Raw genomic sequence first — 20117 nt, 5'->3', positions numbered from 1 at the left:
TGTGTGTGTGTGTGTGTGTGTGTGTGTGTGTGTGTGTGTGTGTGTGTGTGTGTGTATATATATGTGTGTGTGTGTGTATATATATATATATATATATATATATATATATATATATATATATACACAAGACATGTTTAATACAGTTATAATACATTTTAATACATATTAATACGTTTGTTAAATGTTTAAATACGTTTTGTGTTTACTGGGATAAAAAGTAAAATGTAAATAACTTGCCAAAACGCTATAATTTGATTTTGATACTTATATCTAAGTGATCCCTGTAGTGAGAGCTCCTTAGTGAAAGAAATTTATTATTTCTTTTCATAAAATCAGAATACCATTACTCGCCGGCTTTACTATTTTTATCCCCAGGAGGTTGGATATTTTTTAGCATTGGCTTTTGCATACTCAAAAGCAACCATTTTAAGCTGTGGCTTTGACAGTCCATAATGCATATTTCTTGCAATGACAAGGTACTCAACTAAGGGTTTTTCTTCATCTTGAGAGAATATATTCCAAACAGCAAAACAGTTAAAATATTGATTTTTGGTTCAGTATTTTTAGAACTATTATTCTGACAAAAGTTTTGGAAATTTGTCTTTGGAATGTTGTTCTACTGATACTAAAATGTTGTGCTGCAGTCCTAACCAGAAATCCATCCTTCATTACTGCTTCTGCAGCAAGAGTTACACTATCTACATTAGGTTTTGAATGCTTGGCATCTAAAAAAATAGTTAAAAAAATCTCAAATATTTTTAAAGTGAAATATAAACAAATTACACATTTTTAAAATGTGTAAAGATAAATTTAATAAATACCAAGTTATTATCAAAATAAACAAAATTTATTTTGATCAAAATACCTGAATGCCAATGAATTTAAAAAGTAAATTTGCAATATTAAAATAATGACAAAAAGAATACTTCTTCACTACAACTACTACAACAATAACAACAACAACTACTACTACAACTACTACTAAAATATAATAAAAATAACAGAGATTTAATAATTTTTTTGTTTTGTTTTTCACCTCCTCAAGGCCGATAAAGCCACTACAGATGAGGAGGCTACTTGATAGTGGTTATAACCCTCTCTCAACTCTATAACTCCGAAACACGAACCTTGATGAACAAGGGCGCTGCGCGGAGAAACAAGTTGAGCACGGTACTACCAGGGACGTGGTGGGGATCGAACTCGGAACCTCTCGCTTATGAAGCGAGCGCTTTACCACTACACCACTACCGCATATATCAAAAGCAATAACATTTTAAGATAACAATAGGTGTGTAGCAATCTTTACAACTCTCATAATTAAAGTATAAATATCACATTGATATACATCACTGTAAGGTATCTAAAAAAATAGTAGATAATTATACAAACATTAGGTACACAATTTGATTGAAACACCTATATCAATAATAAAATTGACTAATAATTCTGAGCAAAATTAACAACCTGTACGCGTTAAATGATGTTCCCAAAACAGCTACACAAAAAATGCTCAGAAATTTATCGGAATTTAACAATCTACCTTGTGATCAAACAAATTTTTTATCTGAGAAACAAACATATGGCCCAAGGTACAAGCAAACTATATGGCCAAGACTTGATATGGCCCTAGGTACGAGCAAACTATAGGTACAAGACTTGATAGCCTCATGCAAAATGTCATCTATTAACAAATCTGTATTGAGAGTAAACTTATTGAACATCGCATTTAGTACTTAAGTAACAAACAATATTATCTACGAGAACCTATAGAAAAGCATTTCCTCTAGGATTGTAAAACAATATAAGATAAAATCAGCAAAACTTTACTTAGACCATCAAAAAGTGTTTTCTAATTATAATGTGCTGTGGCAGCGCTCTCTGAGTATCAAAATAGGATTAAAAAATAATTTTTTAAAAACTAATCTCCTGACTGAGAAGCATAACTTAGAGCTTTTTAAATTTCAAATAAAGTGGGGTGGCCCTAGGTACAAGGAGCCCCTAGGTACACGAACTTCCCCTAATCCAATAATATAATAAATATCTTGGTTAAAATACTTTAACAAAAATCATAAAGTTAACAAAATACATGATCAAATTAGTTAAATTAGGATTTAGGATTTATTTGCATAAGCAAAATGTTTTGTTAATCACTTATTCGCACAATTATTACGTTGGCATTTATGTTAATTGTACATAAACCATGAAATTATCAAGTCTAATGTTTATTCGGAGATTATTTTATGTAAGCAGCATCAGTATTAAATTATTCCTGTTTATTGTATTTCAAGCGTAGAGTTCTCTACTACAGGCTTATTCATCGCGCAACCAGATTTTTTTGTGGAGGCCTATTTTTTTACAGCAAAAAAGAATTATTTCTCCACATTAAGACCAGATAAAATTCTTGTTATATGTTATATTTTTAAATAATTGAATACAATATAATGTTAAAAACTTATATAATTTAAACATAGAGCTTCAGATTTAATTCAAAGCGAATAATATATTTATAAAATTTTAGATTAAATCATCATGCCAAATAAATGTGTGTATGCTTGTCACACCAACTATCAAAGTGAAAAAACATTATGTCTAGTGAAGTTATTAAAATATCAGTGTATTGGTTTCCAAATGATAATGCTGAGTGTGCTATTCCTAATTCTAATTTGGTTGTTACTAAATATACTGTTATTTGCGAGTCACACTGGCCTCCAAATTGCATGGAGGAAAATGTTGACCAAAAAACGCTCCTTCTGTTTGGCTGGGAGTACCTTTATCTCAGATTCCAACTACTAATCCAGCTGAAAGAACTACCAAAAGATCTTTAAGTGGGATTAGAAATACATTAGATGATGAGCTAAACACTTTTCTTAAATTGGATGTAGTTACTTTTTGTGACATCAAAAACTAGTTTATCAATAGCAGTTATCACTAATATCCAGTTATATCATTTATAATTTTCATTTACTCAACTAGATTATTTATTTACTATTCGAGAAGGAAACATCGTAATAGCAGAGTTAATCGAGACAAGTTCCTTTTGTACCAAAATACTTCTCATACGCTGAGTAGGGTTTGAACTTGCTCCTGCTGCTACGGCCAATATAAATTCCAAACTTTAATAGCACTCTAACCAACTGAGCTATCCCGGCTCAAATGGCTTTATGACTGATGTCCATGTTATTATGGCTGATGGCTATGTTATACAATCTTTGCAATTTTTTAATGGAATACCTTTTTTGTACTTAAAATTTATGAAAATATTACCTTTGAAACATTTCATTCTGAGTTTAAGTGTAACATTTATATCTTAACAGTGAATCGAAAAACAGTTGACACCTGGTCTAAGTTTGATAAAATACTTCATTTTTTAGGCTCCTCGAAAATGGACAATAAAAAAGAAGTATTCAATATATTTTAGTTATGGGACTAAAAACAATTAGAGATTTAACTCCATACACTTAATACATCTAAAATTATATATGCTCTTTTTTATATTTTTCAACATCAAAGGCATTACATAATCACTTAAAAAAAGATTATCAGCTTCTGTCTATTTCAACACTCACTCTAATTACTTTTTTTTTTTAATTTTAATATTAATGAAAACAAATTTATTAATTCAATTTTTAATTATCTTTCGGATAAGCAGAAATTATGTATCATACTACATGATGAAATATATGTTTAAAAAAGTTTACTTTACAATAGTGGAGCTATTTTTAGCAGATTGGAGGATAGCACAGTGGAATTAGCCAAAACACTGTTAGGAATTATGGTCATTTGTTTAAACGGGTCCAAAGTGTTTATTAAAATGATACCAATATCAAAATTACAATCTGATTTTTTTTTTCAACAGATTGATTTGACCAATCAAATAATTAATTCAGTCAGTGCAAATGTAAAAGCTATTATATATGGGAATCGAGTCAATCTGGCTTTTTTTTTAATGGACACTTTTGTTCCAGAAAAAGCACAGTTAACAGTAGATGGAAAGTATTTACTTTATAATTTTATACACCTCATATTCATAAATATTCATAATCTTTGGTTAAAGGGATCCCAAACCTCCTAGACATGTTGTATTCATTTTAAAGAGAATCATAAAAAAAATGTTTGGGCTAAATTTTTTTGATTAAAACAAAAGTATAAATGCTTATAGAAAAACTAACTTTTTTGTTTTAGTCAAACCTCGCCTTAACCATTTTGTTGTAGGCCAAATAGTTGCATTAATTTTTTTGTTTGTTTACATAATTGATCTTTTAAACAAACAAAAAAATCAATGACTTTATGTACTAAAACTCTTAGGAATAAAACACACTTAAATAAATTATCAAGTCTGTGGCGTATAATCCAAGATTGTGGTGTATATTATGAAGACTATTTAGCTTACAACAAAACAGGAAGGCAAGCTTCCACTAAAACTAATAAGTTAGTTTTTTTTTGTTTTTGAAAAAGCTCAAGAATTATTATTTGACATTATTGGAGTAACCAAGATTGCAAAATGTACTCATTTAAAGCAGCTTTACGATGCAGAATCCAATTTCTATTTCTCCAAAACCTGTTGAATGACAGTGTGTCTTTATGTTTTTTAAGAGTATTTTCTGATAAATGTCAAAGTCATTGGTGCTGTTACAAGGCATAATGATCTTTTGAAGGCTGTTATCAATAATCATCGTGATAACCGTTTAAATTTTATATTACAATATGGTATTATGGCACTTAAAATGCCAGGTGAAGACTGTTGCAAAGTTTTTGATAACTTGCAATATCTGGAATCTTCTGTTGCTGATGATTTAAAAATGTCACTCATTCACACTGCTGGTTATGTTACATTAAATAATAAAGAAAGAACTGATTATGAACTTTTAGATCAAACAGCGTTCTATAATATGGTCAGTTTTCTAAACTTTTGGATTGAGGTGGATTAAAAATTAATAATTTTTGCTAACGGACTTTGAATTTTTTGTTTGGTTAAATAAGATTTTTTACTAAATATAAGAAAGTATCTTTTAGTATCTAGCTTTTTTTTTTTTTTAATTATACAATTAAGCAAATGTGTAAAATTTTGAATTAAAAATTTTCTTTGTGTTTTGTTTACATTATTTATAATTTAAGATTATTTTTTCCTTCCTTTTCTTTTTTTTATCAAAAAAAATTATTAGTCTATAATGAGAATTTCAAATGTAAAATTACCTTTTAACAAATGCATTATCTTTTTTTGCCATAAAAAATTAGGCCTCCACAAAAAAATTCAGTTGCACAATAAATAGGCATGTAGTAGAGATCAATATGATTTCAAGAGATTTAGTTATGCTATTGTTTTGCTGGTGTGAATTTTGATAGTTGATCTCAAACTAGTTGTTTAAGAATTTTTATAAATTATTGATATTTCTAAATGATAGTAGTTTAAGAATTTTTATAAAATATTGATATTTCTAAATGATGGTCAAAAAATAAGAATTGTCTTGGAAAATAGTTGGCAATATTAACATTGTCGCATGAAAAATATTCTCTGTCAAATAAGTAAAAAATACAATATTTTGACTTCAACTGTTTGGAATATTATAAAAAAAGAAGAAAGAAACAGGAAGTGTGACCAATCAATAACAACTCGGGTGCTGTCAAATTTCATTTTAAAATAATAGATTATTAGCTACTAAAAATAATAATGAATAAAATATATAATAAATAATAAAAATAGACTATAATAAACTGCTTCCAATTTTCCAATTATTAATTGCTTCCAAAATAACTATGTTGAATAGTTCTTGGGGAGCATTTTCCAAAACTTTGTAGAAATTATTTAGGTGAGTTAGAAAATGTTTATTATTAAATATAAAAATTTTTTCTCCCTAATCACCAGATCTCCTATCGAACTTTATGGTATGAATTAAAAAGAAATGTCAAAACATTTATGTCTAACGGTGCAAAAGATATGCAATAAAAACTTTATAGTGAGTGGCATAAAGTTAACTTTTACAAAATGGAAAACTTATTATGTAGAATCTTAAGAGTATAAAAAAGGGGTTGTTGCCACTAAGGGTGTTGCCACTAAGGGTTGTTGCCACTAAGGGTGGTGACAAAGAAGGAAGTAAATGATGTAAACTTTATAACTAGTAATACAACATATGTTTCAGGTAATTTTTGTTTTTATTTTCTCCCTCAATAGTAAATGAAATTTTTATAAAGTATGACCATTCGAATAGTTATAGACAGTTGTATATATGACCATGGTGTAGATTTTTTTTTAAATGATGCTATCCTATTGGCCAGTGTACTCTTACAACTCTTGCAGAGTCTGTTTCTCAAAATAAAATGGTTTTAAAAAAATTTAAAGGTTCTTAATATTTAAAAAAAAGTACAGTTTAATTAACTGATGCTTTTATAAAAACTTAAATATTTACATTTTTAATATAGTATAGTAAACAAAGTTACAAGGCTACCTGTGCTGTATCTTTTTTACAAATAACTGACACATTCCTCATAGCAATTTTTTACAAACAGTCAATTTAATACTTTTTTACTGTAATTCTTTTACTGGTGACTTTGATTCTTTGTTTCCAGGACAAAGATAGAATGGTTTCACATATTCGTAACCAGGAAGCTGTGGTTCAAGGTTTAAGATCAGAAAGAAAATGTTGGAAAGAAGAGCTTGCTCAGCAAAGTAATTGATTTTTGTTTATAATAACTATGTCATGGTATGGAGTTAAACTGATTCTGAGCAGATGAGGCTCTCCACTTGTGGTGAAGGTGAACTTACCAGTTAGAAAATAATCTGGTATAAAGCCCCCCAACACCCAACCCAAATTTTAGTTAAGGGTTAGTAGGAGGAGCTCATTAATCATAAAATTTGTTAAGCTTACATGTATTCAATTTGTTATTTATGCATGTATTCAGGTTTGCTTTGTTCGCTTTTGTGTTATATACTAGTAAATGTGCTCCTTTTTCAAGAACAGAAAAACAATTCTTGTTTAACTTTATTTTTTTATGTTTTAATTTTAGCTTTAATTTAATTTAATTAATTTTTAATTTTAATTTGATTGGTTTTATAAGCACCATTTATATATATATTGTATTATTTTATAAATTTATGTATAAATTTATTTGCACTACATTTATACTTGATTTTGACTAATACACTTACTTTATTTACTCTTGTTACTCTGCACTTACAATACTGTGCACTTAAACTATGGTGTACCAGGGCTTGTGATGAAGAAAATCGTCAAGCGTGTTATATCGCGCTCGTAAAATTAGAATACGTTTTCATCGAGCGTGATTATGTGCGCTCGAAATAACGTCGGCGAGCGCGATCATGAAAATTGCTGAAGGCGATGCTCATAAAAAGCTTTTTATTTTTTTATCTTTTTTTATTTGTTACATAATTCTTTCGTCAAAAAATGTTTGAATTAGTATCACACTCATGAATCTACTTCAACGAAGTAGATTTTTATACTTCCAAACTTCTTGTATATTGTCAGATCGCGATTTTATTTTTAACTATTTATGTTATAAAAAAATAATATCAAACAAAAACGCAACTTCTTATTGATTTTGTATTAAAGTATAATTTAGTGACTTATTAGTTATAGTTTTTATTCGTTGTTTTGATATATGTATTTTAAAATGTTACGCTGTAAACTTAATTAACGGTTAATGGTTTTTATATTTCTTGATATTTTTTATTCAAATTAATTATTTAATTTTTTTCTAAAATTTCTTTTTTAAATTACGTTTTTTTTATCTTAAAAAATAACACAAGAATAATTTGAAATAATAATAAATTAGAATAATAACTTTCCATTTAATAAATGTTGACGTCATTACTTTGTTTCCTTTTTGAATGCGATTGCGAACATTCTAAACAACGGAATCGTTTTAAATTTGAGTTAAAATAAATAATAGTTAATAAAAAAAACCTATACTATAAACAAAAACTAATTTTAAAAATTACTGTATTATTAATATTTATTTTGATTATAAACGATGTGTGGAATATTACAAACAATAAATCAAATAAATCTTACTTGATATTTTCACAAGATTAAAAATACTCTGCAGTTTCAATTTTCTTATAGTGGTTTTCTAATTTTCTATTCTTATTTTATTTGCGCATTTTTGTATTCACATTGTGTTTCCACGTGCACATTCCATAATTGAAATTAGTGACTATTAACGACTTCAAACTGCTCATTTATTATGTTAATGCAAAAGAGAACGACGTAGTGCTTTTTTATATTTTGTATTAGTGCCATGATAATAGAATATCTTTAATAAGAAATCTTTTTTAAATATTTTATGAAAATAAAAAAATAATCCCTATTGGACGAGCGTTATTTTATACGCTCGTTATAAGCTGAACGAGCGTTGTTTATCGCGCCTAGAAAGTTTGAAAATACCGTTTACGGGCGCGTTTTACGAGCGGAGCGCGATCGCGCTCGCTTCATCACAAGCCCTGGTGTACTAACTTACACTGTTGTGTACTTACTTAAACTACGGTGCACTTACAGTAATGAGTGAGTTTTGATTAATATGAATCATAATATTATTTAGAGTTTACAATAAATTTATAATAAACGTTTTATACTAATTTTAGGTTCATCATTGGTTTTAGACTGTAACAGGTTGAATGGTCAAGTTGAAGCACAAAAAAATGAAATTTCTATTTTGAATAATAAACTCACAGTATGTTCAACTAATTTCAGTTTATAAATAAATATAGTATTTTTATTTTATTGGATTTATGTAGTTACTTATTTAAAAGGACCTTGAAGATGCTTTGAAGATTAAGGCCAAGATGATTTTAGATCAAACAGACACAATAAAGAATTTAAAAATGGTAATTTTGGTTTTAAATGAAAAATTTATAACATTTTTTTTTTTTTTTTTTTTTTTTAAACATATAAACCAAATAACGACAAATGCAGTAATCCATTTGCTATTGTTTGGTTGCAAGTTTTTAATTTTTTTAAATATTAGATTTAGATTAGACTTTTTCTAATTATTAAGTTATTAACTTGCAATGAGCCAATTCTTATTCCATTGGTTCTCAATTAATTAAAAGTATTGCAATTCTATTATTTTTTAACAAACTTTAATGATTCCGATTCTTTTGAAATTTTTATTTTGCACTTTAATGACCAAACTTCTTTTATAAATGCTCCCTTGAGCATATTCTAAAGATATACACTCTTTTCTGCATTAACTTACAAAAAAATTTTGAATGCATTATTTTATGTTTATTTTACATTAAAACCTCACTTTAACATTTATCATCAATGTAGAAGTTAGGTAACTGTAAGCAAAAACCTTAACAGAAGTAAGTGTTGTACTTACACAAATATAAAAATAACTACCTGTCACAAAATTTATTGATATTTGAACCTCAAAGTATAGAAACAACTGTGATTTTTTTTTTTTTTTTTGTCTTTATTATCATTTTATTATTTTATATAACTTTTTGTATATCTGATATGGTAAATCAGAAACAAGTTCCTGATTTTTATGTATACGATATAGTTCTATTGCAGGCTCATCTTCTAGGTCAGTCCTAAATCTACTTTTAAAAGTCTTATGAACTTGCCTAAAGAACCTTGGTTAACTGCACTCTGCACATGTATTCACAAGTCCAATGCCTAGTCTAAGGACCTGGTCTAAGGAGACAGAAACCAACACAAGAAGATCTTCTTTGCACTCAGTTCTGGAAAAATTAGGCCTAGATCTAGATCTTTATCTCATAATCAACCAATAATATACCAAGTATAGGCCCCTTGCGCCTAATATAATATTGCCCCCTAATATACCAAAGCCTAGGCCCCTTGCGCCTGCAGATTTAAGGACAATAAAAATTACAAGGCTTCTTGTTAAAATAATATGCACTGATAACTAACCTATTAGCATAGTAGATAACTCTGTTTTTAAAAAAACTTCAGTTTTTGGAGCCAAAGTATATTTTACGAGGCAGAAAATACTTCTTGAATATTGAAATTCATAATTTTTATCAGATTACAGATAAATTTTGTTTCTTGGCAAAGAAAGCTAGTTGTGTTATTAAAATTACTGACAAGCTCCACAGCTGATGTTGACTAGATGAGCTTAACAGCACACTTTCTTGTAGAAATTTGAAACAAATTCACAATTGTCTTGAAGAGGTATCTTTCTCATACGAGTTCCACAATGCAACCAATCTTGCTAAATTTATGAATGAATTGCTTGAGCGTTCAGGAAAAATTTGATGTAATAGTAAGAGATAATACCAGAAATATTGTTACTATTGCTATAAAAGAAAGGATGTTTTCAAACATTCCTTTTCTTGCCTGTACACTGAAGTTGGTTGTCAAAAATGGTTGTCTCAACAATAAACGCACTTCTTTACTAACTGCTACCTGCAGAGAAATTTAGGAAAGCAAGTTTATCAAAAGTGACTACATGAGAAGTTATCCCAATAACAAATGCAGTTAACATGTCAGTTAATTGCATTAAGGACTATGGAAATTTCAAATAAGCACTGTGTGAATCTTTGTATTGACATTGTGGAAACTGTGAAAATGAACCCATGTGTTCATTTGCAAAAATACTAAATCCCATATTTATAGGATTAACAGAAATTCTGTAGTATTATAAGAGCTTCTGTATTTTTATAGTATTTTCAATTTTGTAGGCCTATAACCTAAACATCTTTTATTATTTTACATTCACACTCTACATTGCACAATGGGAAACAAAGTAGCAGAGTACTTGAAAGAACCTCTACTCGCACAACACAAAAGATGCGTTTGAATACTGAAGAAAATGTAACTTTATAAGTAGGAAAATGATTAGCACAGAAATATTTAGGGGCATCGCTATCTACAGTTTTTTCAAAGTGGTTATTTAGTACTGCAGAGCTTATCTGAAACCAGAAAAAAAGCTGTTTAAGTCAAGAGCAATTGCAAATGCAAGTATTTTTGAATAAGAATCTTCAACTTTTTAACTATTAGTGCTAATGGTAGGCACGCATCTTAATACTGAAATAATAACATTCTGTGTATCTGATCTTTTATACTATTATTTATGACTGTATTGTTTGTTACCTATTAATAATAAGTTCTATAGAACATACTTTATGCGTGTCACTATTATACTATTTTTAACTTATTAATTGCCTGTACCAATAGAACTGTTGCCTGTTTTTATTCCATTAAAGTCTGTATAAGTATTGAATTAAAAATGTATATATATATTTTTTTTAATTATTTCAATTTAATTACCATTTTTAATTGCATTATTACTATTAGTGTAATTAAAATAATCTGAATTGCAAAAGTATCCGAATCAGCTAAGAATCAGAATGGTAACAATTATTTCGAATCAGGTCATTGATATTATTAATGCTAATAATATAAATATATTCTCACTTTAAGTATGTATTGAAAAAAATTATAAAGTTTATTATTAAATAATTGGTTATAGTTTTTTGCATGTGTAACTTAATTGATAAACTATTTGAGTTTATAGCTTTGTATTAAAAAAAATTATTTTATAATCTATAAGTAATTGCCTGTATATTAATGAGAAATTGTAAAGTAAGAAAAAGAAATAAAAACAACAAAGATAACAGCAAAAAAAAAATAAGATTGATAATTAAGATGTATTAATAGAAAGATATATATAGACTTGTAATAAAAGATATTTATTTACAGTGCAATTCTTGCAGCAATTCTATAACTAGTGATATCCACAGTGCAATACTTGTAGCAATATATTACGTGGTATGTTTTTAATGATCTGAAATAAAGTTTAATTCAAGTTATAAGTTAAATTAAGATATAAAGTAAATTTGTTTTTAGTTTGCAGGAAAAATGAGTAGACAACTTTTAAAATAAAGAGAAACAGGGTCGTTACATGCAAAATGTATCAAGTTTTTATTAGTTTCCTGATGGATTATCTCAGATTTTGCAAAAAACTATTGTTTGTGCATATATATTAAAAGAATATATTTTAAAAATTTCAGATTAAAAACTGGGTTATTTTGCATTAAATTACATTCTTTAAGCATGGCTTTAAACAACTAATAAATTTTGAACATGTTAGTTTTGTATTTCAATTTTATTAAGATACTTGGAGAAAAATCAAATTTTTAAAATCTGACATTAGATTTTTTCATAATGGCTGGCTAAAGATGATATTTTTGTTTTTAAATTAAAATATTTTGTAATTTTAAAGAGGTTGATGTTGAAAATTAGATTAAAAATTCAAATAATAACAAATCAAATGGGTTTTTATCTGATCATGGTGGAAGGTATATATAAGTTATATAAATTTATATATACCTTCCACCATTTTTATATATAAATTTTTTTATACACATCAATTGAAAGGTGTTTAGTATTTTTAAACAATAAATGTTATTAATGTTATTATTAACGTATTAATTTAATATTCTAAAAAAAAAAATTTCAAAGTTTGGAAAGAGTCTTAAAAACAGTAAAAACAGTTTAGAAGAAACAGTTGTTTTTTTATTTTTACAAAAAAGCAGTTCTTTAACTGTAACTGTTAAACAGTTTTAAGACAATCATAGATATATTGCTTTATACCATCTACTTAAACTGACACAAACTCTTTCTTAACTCAACAACCCCTTGGATATTCTTCAAATCGATAGAAGTCAAGAACAGCTGCAATTACAACTTTGCTTATTTAAATCAGTATTTTTTAAAAGGACAGATTTGTTCAAGATGTTTTAAGCAAATTGGCTTTTAAAACACTGATTCATTTATCTGCCTGACTTTTTAGAAGGTTTTGCATGCTTGTTTAATGAATTACAACAATACTTACGACATAAACTTCAACATTTTTTAGAAGATTTTGCATGCTTGTTTAAAGGATTACAACAATACTTGTGACATAAATATTCATACTTCAACAAGATTTTAATTACAAAAAAATTTTATTTGGTTTACTTTTTTTTCTTAAAAGCAAGAGCTCTTGGTTAAGTTTAAATTTAGTAAGTTGGCTCTGTTCATTCGACATTTTAATACAACAAAAAAGGAGTTTAGGAATACTACTCATTATAAATTTTTCTAAACGTTTTAGGAGTATTTCTTAGATTGATCAGTGTTTTATAATTCAATGAGCAAATAACTTTGTTTTACAAAAAAATTTACCTGGCTTAAAGATCTTTCAGGATTATAAAAGCGTTCATTTATTTTTTTTGGTTTTTGTCAATAAATACCTTTTGATTGATGTGTATCAAAGAATTTAAGGAAAAGATAATTAGAATATCTTAAAATACTAAATATTTTGTGTTTGAAATCAGTTTTTTTTTTAAATCCTAACCTGGGTTATTTGATGACTTATAATTTTTGAATTCAGCTAACCTTTATTTATTATAACCTATAATTTTTGAATTCAGCTAACTTGAAATCAGCTAACTTTTTCTCAAACGTTTATCAACCGCAAGTATATCAACATCCAATCAACCACAGGTAGATCAACATCTAATCAACCACGAGTAGATCAACAATCAATTGATCTAGTTCTTAGGATCCTTAAAATATTAATTAAATTCTTAATTTCCTTAAAATCACAATTCAATATATTAAATATGTATAATATTTCAATTCAAAAATAAAAATATGAACTTTAGCCAACCATTATGTAAAATGATTAAATGTCAGATTTTAAAGATTTAGTTTTTCTAAAAGTATCAAAAGCTCTCTTATAAAAATTGAACTATAAAACCAACATGTTCAAAAGTTATTAGCTGTTAAAAACCATCCTTGAAGAGAGAAATTTAATGCAAAATAACCTAGTTTTCTGAGTTTTTTAAAGAACGAATTTAAATATTGATTCCACTTGGCATTGAATGACCCAATATCTAAAGTTTATGAATCATTTTACCTTGAGTTTTTCAAAGTAAGCAAATAGGAGATAAGCACAGTCCTTCAAAATTCATAATCACTCAAAATATCTGAAACAAAGAAATACCTGTTATCATAGGCTATAGAAAACATGAAAAAAATTTTGTTATTAGAGAGTTTATGACTTACCTTGTTGAGAAACTCTTTCATTTGAAATGTTTTATTATAAGATACAAGTTTTTAAAGTTCATAGGATTTTTTTGTGACTTGTGTGCAGTTTAAAGTAAAATATATATGCTTCTTTACTGTGTGTAGTTTAAAATAAAATATATATTAGTAGGGAAAAAGAAATTTGTAGTGGTTGTTTTGATCTTTCAAACTCAAAGTAACCTCTGCTTTGAACTGCAATTTTGTGATATAAATAGGAAATTTTTGAAACCAAGAAATTATTTTAACTTTTTTATTAATGAATTATTTTAACTCAACTATTCAACTTTTATATAATTAATATATATTTTATTTAGTTATATATATTATATTTTATATAACTTTATATAATATATAACTAAACAGAATTCAAAAAAAAAACAATTTAAAAAACTTTAAATTGGAGTTTACTTTTTGTAACTCTATTTTTTTTTTTTCATTTTTTCTCTTATTATTTATTTTTTATTTTATTATTACAGGAAATGATAAAAGTTAAGAATGAATCAAAGATTTCTATTGAAGAGTATAATAAAGAACGTCTTTGTATAGAAGAAGAACTTGAGCAAGAAAAAATGTTAAATAAAAATTTACAAGTTAGTTTTTGTTAAGAGTTCTTGATTCAATAGAATTTGAAATTGCTTTTGCTATTGTTTTTAAAGATATATTAAGAAATAATTTACAGGAAAAGTTAGAGTGGTTGAATAAACAGAAAAAATTACATTTATTGTTTTTAAAGATATATTAAGAAATGAATTTACAGGAAAAGTTAGAGTGGTTGAATGAACAGAAAAAATTACATTTATTGTTTTTAAAGATATATTAAGAAATGAATTTACAGGAAAAGTTAGAGTGGTTGAATGAACAGAAAAAATTACATTTATTGTTTTTAAAGATATATTAAGAAATGAATTTACAGGAAAAGTTAGAGTGGTTGAATGAACAGAAAAAATTACATTTATTGTTTTTAAAGATTATATTAAGAAATGAATTTACAGGAAAAATTAGAGTGGTTGAATGAACAGAAAAAATTACATTTATTGTTTTTAAAGATTATATTAAGAAATGAATTTACAGGAAAAATTAGAGTGGTTGAATGAACAGAAAAAATTACATTTATTGTTTTTAAAGATTACATTAAGAAATGAATTTACAGGAAAAATTAGAGTGGTTGAATGAACAGAAAAAATTACATTTATTGTTTTTAAAGATTATATTAAGAAATGAATTTACAGGAAAAGTTAGAGTGGTTGAATGAACAGAAAAAAGAGTTAAAAGAACATGTTTTATCATCTGAAAAAGAGCTTACCCAATCTAAAAATGAAGCTAGGTAATTCAAATTAAACTTTATTGTAAATTTGTTTTCTTGTGTTTGTTATTTTAAATATTTTTTGTTTGTTATTTTAAATAGTAAAAAGTTTTAAATTTATAGGGGACTTCGTGAGAAATGGAAAGAACGCAGCGAGATAATTGATCAATTAGAGACTAAAGTTTTAAAGATGAAAAATTCATTTGATGAAAAAGAAAAACTTCTAAAAGAAGAAAATCAACGCTTGAAGGAAAATTTAAAGTATATCATTGTATATGACTGCGCACACAAAAGTTAATACAATGCACACACAAAACATACACATGCATACAAAAAAAGTTGTAGAAAGTAGTCTGGAAACCTGGAAACTCAGGCTATTTCTAACAGTTTTCATTCATATATATACAATTTTATATATATATATATATTTATATATATATATATATGTATATATATATATTTATATATATATATATATATATATATATATATATATATATATATATATATATATATATATGTATATGTATGTTTGTATGTATATATATATATATATATATATATATATATATATATATATATATATATATATATATATATATATACATACAGTATTGGACAAAACATTTGCAACCAACATCGAACAATGCTAAAAAGTGTTCCTAATTTTACATGTCTTAAAAACGAAACGAACTATACTACCACAGCAAACAGTTCAGGAGTCTGGAGTCATAGCATGCCATAACATGAGCAATCAGCTGACAGGTGACAGCACACAGGCAGAATTTTGTTAACAAGTGCCATTTTGCTGCAGGCATAACAAGTGCAACTTTTTTGGTTTGTTTCATTTTCTTAAGTCTTGTCCGTGTCAACGTCATGGCAGTTTTTTAATAATTAAAGGAAGTATCCAGAAGTTTTCAGAAGCATGCAGAAGCTTCCAGAAGTTTCCAGAAGAAGCATCTGGAAGCATCCAGTAGCATCCAGAAATATCCAGAAACATTCAGAAGCATCCAGACGCATCCAGAAGCTTCCAGAAGCATCGAAAAGAAGCATCTAGAATCTTTCATAACATCTTCGTACAGGTTCATTTTACTATATAAGAGACATGTAAATCGTAATGTAATTCAGTCAGTATATGGAAGTCAATCAGTCAGTATTATTAAGACAGTTTATCGAAGTGAGTTTTATCAAAGTGTTTTATCGAAGAACATCAATACAAGAAGTGAAATACAACAAGTGTTTCATTACATCAATACAGTCCACATTCAAACAAGACATTGTGTTCCACAAAGCATTATTGTATCATCACAAGGTAAATGTAACACGGTAAGCTTTGAGAAGCGTGATTAGTTATTTTTATTATTTTTATGACTTCAAGTGCAAAAATGGCTCCCGACAGTCTGGGATTGGAACTAAGAAAGAAAATTATTGGCAATTACGTAAGTGGAATGTCACAAAAAAGTATTTGTGATAAATATCGCGTGAAAAAATGGACCGTATCAAGACTATGTTCCAATTATCATTCTACAGGGAAGTTGGCAGCAAATAACAAAGGTGGAAGACCGCGTTCTACCACTTCTAGAGAGGATTCTATGATCGTTAGATCCGTCAAGAAGGATCCCTGGATATCATCAGTCGAGATACAAAACCAATTAGAGCTGCCTGTATCGGACTGAACAATCAGATGACGTACTGTTGAAGCCGGATTGTTTTCTCGACGCCCTGCAATGAAACCGCTGATTTCACTAAAAACCCAGAAGAAAAGACTCCTGTTTGCTACATCTCATATTGACTGGAATGTGCAGAAATTGCGAACTATCCTGTTCAGTGATGAATCGAAGTTTAAAATCATTGGGAGCGATGGCATTTGCCGGGTACATTGACCGGCCAGAAAACGCCTTGATTTACGTTACTGCCATAAGACCGTGAAGCATGGTGGAGGCAATGTAATGGTCTGGGGGTGTTTTTCTGCTAATGGTCTAGGTCCAATATATCGAAACGATGGAATAATGGACCGTTTCATTTATAAAAATATCCTGAAAGATGTTATGTTACCTCATGCTAAATGGAATATGCCATTAAAATGGGTTTTTCAGCAAGACAACGATCTGAAACACACTGCAAAAGTAGTCAAGCAGTGGTTTCAAGACAACCACCTATCGGTGATGGATCGGCCGCCTCAATCTCCGCATCTCAACTCTATCAAGAACCTGTGGGAGATCGTCAACCGCAGAATTTATCGTGAAGGTGTTCGTAATAAGGATCAACTGTTTGAACAAATCCAAAAGGCCTGGGCAGCGATTCCACAAAGTTTCATTGATCACCTGATCGAATCTATGCCTCAAAGATGCAAGGCTGTGATCAACAATAAATGATTCGCCACGAAATATTGATAGCGAAATACAGCTTGGTCAACATTTTGTCGAGTTGCACTTGTTTTGTCCAGAAGGAAATCAACTTTTTTTAATACTTTTGATTAATTTATTAATATTCGTGTACAAATAATGAATTTTGTGATGAATAAAACTTGAAGAACTTTGTCTCTAAACAGTTACATAGATATTTCTTTAAATTGAAAAAAAAGCAGCACTTTTATATAAAGAAACTAAATTAGCGTTTTTTGGTTGCACTCGTTTTGTCCGATACTGTATATATATATATATATATATATATATATATATATATATATATATATATATATATATATATATATATATATATATATATATATATATATATATATATACATATATATATATATTATATAAATATATTTTATATATATATATATATATATATATATATATATAAAATATATTTATATAATATATATATATATGTATATATATATATATATATATATATATATATATATATATATATATATATATATATATATATATATATATATATATACACACAATTATATATAATCCTTCAAGGATTAGGGAACCATTATAGGCTACAAGAATTCTTTTTTTTAGTTGTTAAGTTTATAATTATCAACAATATTTTATTACATTTTGTTTGTAGAGTAGCAGAAGACAAACTTTTGCAAATACAAAGTGAGCAGGAAAAAGAAAGAGACTTAATAAAAAGTGATTTTGAGCTGAGGATAAGACAAATAATTGCTCAGAAAGATGATGAATTACAAAATGCTAAACATCAGGTGAAACTTTTTTTTGTAATAGTTTTTTTTATATGTTATTGTTCTTATAAAATCTTTTATGAAATGACAACAGAAAATAAAGAATCAACCGATTTTTTTACACATTTTATATCTAATCACCAAAGTTTTTTAAGTTATTTTCATATTGGTTGTTTCAAATCTGAAGTGTCTTTTAAAAGTAAATGCCCTAATGTTTAAGAACTAACATATAGTTTATTTTTTTAATATCAAAAAAGACTTCAACAACTCTTACGACAAGCATTATCTTTATTTTTGGAACCAGTCTATTTTTGTTTGCTTCAAAAATCACTCTTTTTGGGCATTTAGTTTTTGAACAAGCCACTATCAATTTTTTCACTGTACTTTATAGTCACAGTTTTAGAAGTATAAAAGATATATTGATTACATAAAATAATAAAGAGATATAATGCACATGAATAATATGAACAGGTGTATTAGATCCCTGCGAATCTTCAAGATTCGAATCAGATTCGCAAGTCTATATAGGATTCGAGATTCAATTTTGAATCTTTTTTATATCGAATCCTTTCAAATCGAATCCTTACAATAATTTGAAAGCAACAATTGACAGTGCAATTCTGCATTATAAATGTAAACATATTTGACATCCAATCACTTTACCTCAAGTTAAATCAAATTAAGTAAGTGAGCATGCAAGCCATGTATGCTTAGTTAAATTACTGTTAGTGCTGTTACCCCCACGTGCAACTTGACACAGAGATTTCAAGAGAGTTAATGAAATTATAGATTTCCATAAGCGCTAAAGTGTTTATCCACTCCTTCTAAGTCTTTCTAAGATAAAGAAAGCCTTTTTTAATAATTAGTTACCCAAGTATTAAAATGTTTACATTTATAGTTTGAAATATTAAACTTTTTTATTAATTAGCTAAAATATCTAAGCGAGAAAATATCACCGAAGAGAACTTAGATTATAGAAATAAAAAAAAGCCTTTGTTAGAAAAAAAGTCTTTTTTAATATTTAGTTATCTGTTTGTATTTATATATTTTTTTTAATTATATAATAAGATATTTTTTGGAGAGAATGTTTTTTTTTAATTTGTTTTTTTTAACTTTGTTGTGTTGTGATACATTAGTTCTGTACAAAAAGTTTCACAAGCTTTAATTCCACTCTCTGTTTTAGTATATATTTATATTCTGGAATATAATACTAATTTTTTAATGTAGTTTTTATTTATTTCGTTGTGTAAAACAATTCAGTAAAAATATATAAAATAAGATTGTTGTAGGTAAAAGTTTTTTGTTGCAAGTTTTGATCATTTTATTTTCATTCAAACTTTTATTTTTATAATAGTTGTAAACTAGCTTTGATTGTTTAAAAATACAGTCAAATTTTATTTTATAAACCAGGGCTGATGTTAGTTGTTATTGTAAGCTTATTTTGTTATTAGTTGTTGTTATATAGAAATGTGGTTATGTTTTTTTATCTTGCCTTAGAATACATGTGTTTTAAATGTTTATTCTTTTAAAATTTAGTCTTTGTCTTATTTGTCTTATTTATATTTTGTTATCTTGCTGAAATATAGCAACCTTTAAATATATGTGTGTTAAATGC

The 20117-nt window shown here is 27.2% G+C and overlaps 1 protein-coding gene across 4 annotated transcripts in view; it reads left to right on the top strand.

The window, feature by feature from the left end:
• The window catches only part of LOC136071979 (leucine-rich repeat and coiled-coil domain-containing protein 1-like), an 84515-nt gene that overhangs the window by 57599 nt on the left and 6799 nt on the right, over nucleotides 1–20117 (top strand). For 3 of the 4 annotated variants that reach the window (XM_065818785.1, XM_065818784.1, XM_065818783.1), the window contains 7 exons: nucleotides 6565–6664; nucleotides 8597–8685; nucleotides 8765–8839; nucleotides 14528–14641; nucleotides 15281–15375; nucleotides 15478–15615; nucleotides 18388–18523. In XM_065818785.1, coding sequence (XP_065674857.1) covers nucleotides 6565–6664; nucleotides 8597–8685; nucleotides 8765–8839; nucleotides 14528–14641; nucleotides 15281–15375; nucleotides 15478–15615; nucleotides 18388–18523 — 747 coding nt within the window. The remainder of the gene's footprint in view (nucleotides 1–6564; nucleotides 6665–8596; nucleotides 8686–8764; nucleotides 8840–14527; nucleotides 14642–15280; nucleotides 15376–15477; nucleotides 15616–18387; nucleotides 18524–20117) is intronic. The other variant, XR_010643922.1, reaches the window with a different exon arrangement.

This window comes from Hydra vulgaris, chromosome 15 (assembly GCF_038396675.1).
Source record: "Hydra vulgaris chromosome 15, alternate assembly HydraT2T_AEP".
Taxonomy (NCBI): domain Eukaryota; kingdom Metazoa; phylum Cnidaria; class Hydrozoa; order Anthoathecata; family Hydridae; genus Hydra; species Hydra vulgaris.
The sequence above is the reverse complement of the archived record's forward strand: the minus strand, read 5'-3'. Positions and strand labels throughout refer to the sequence as shown.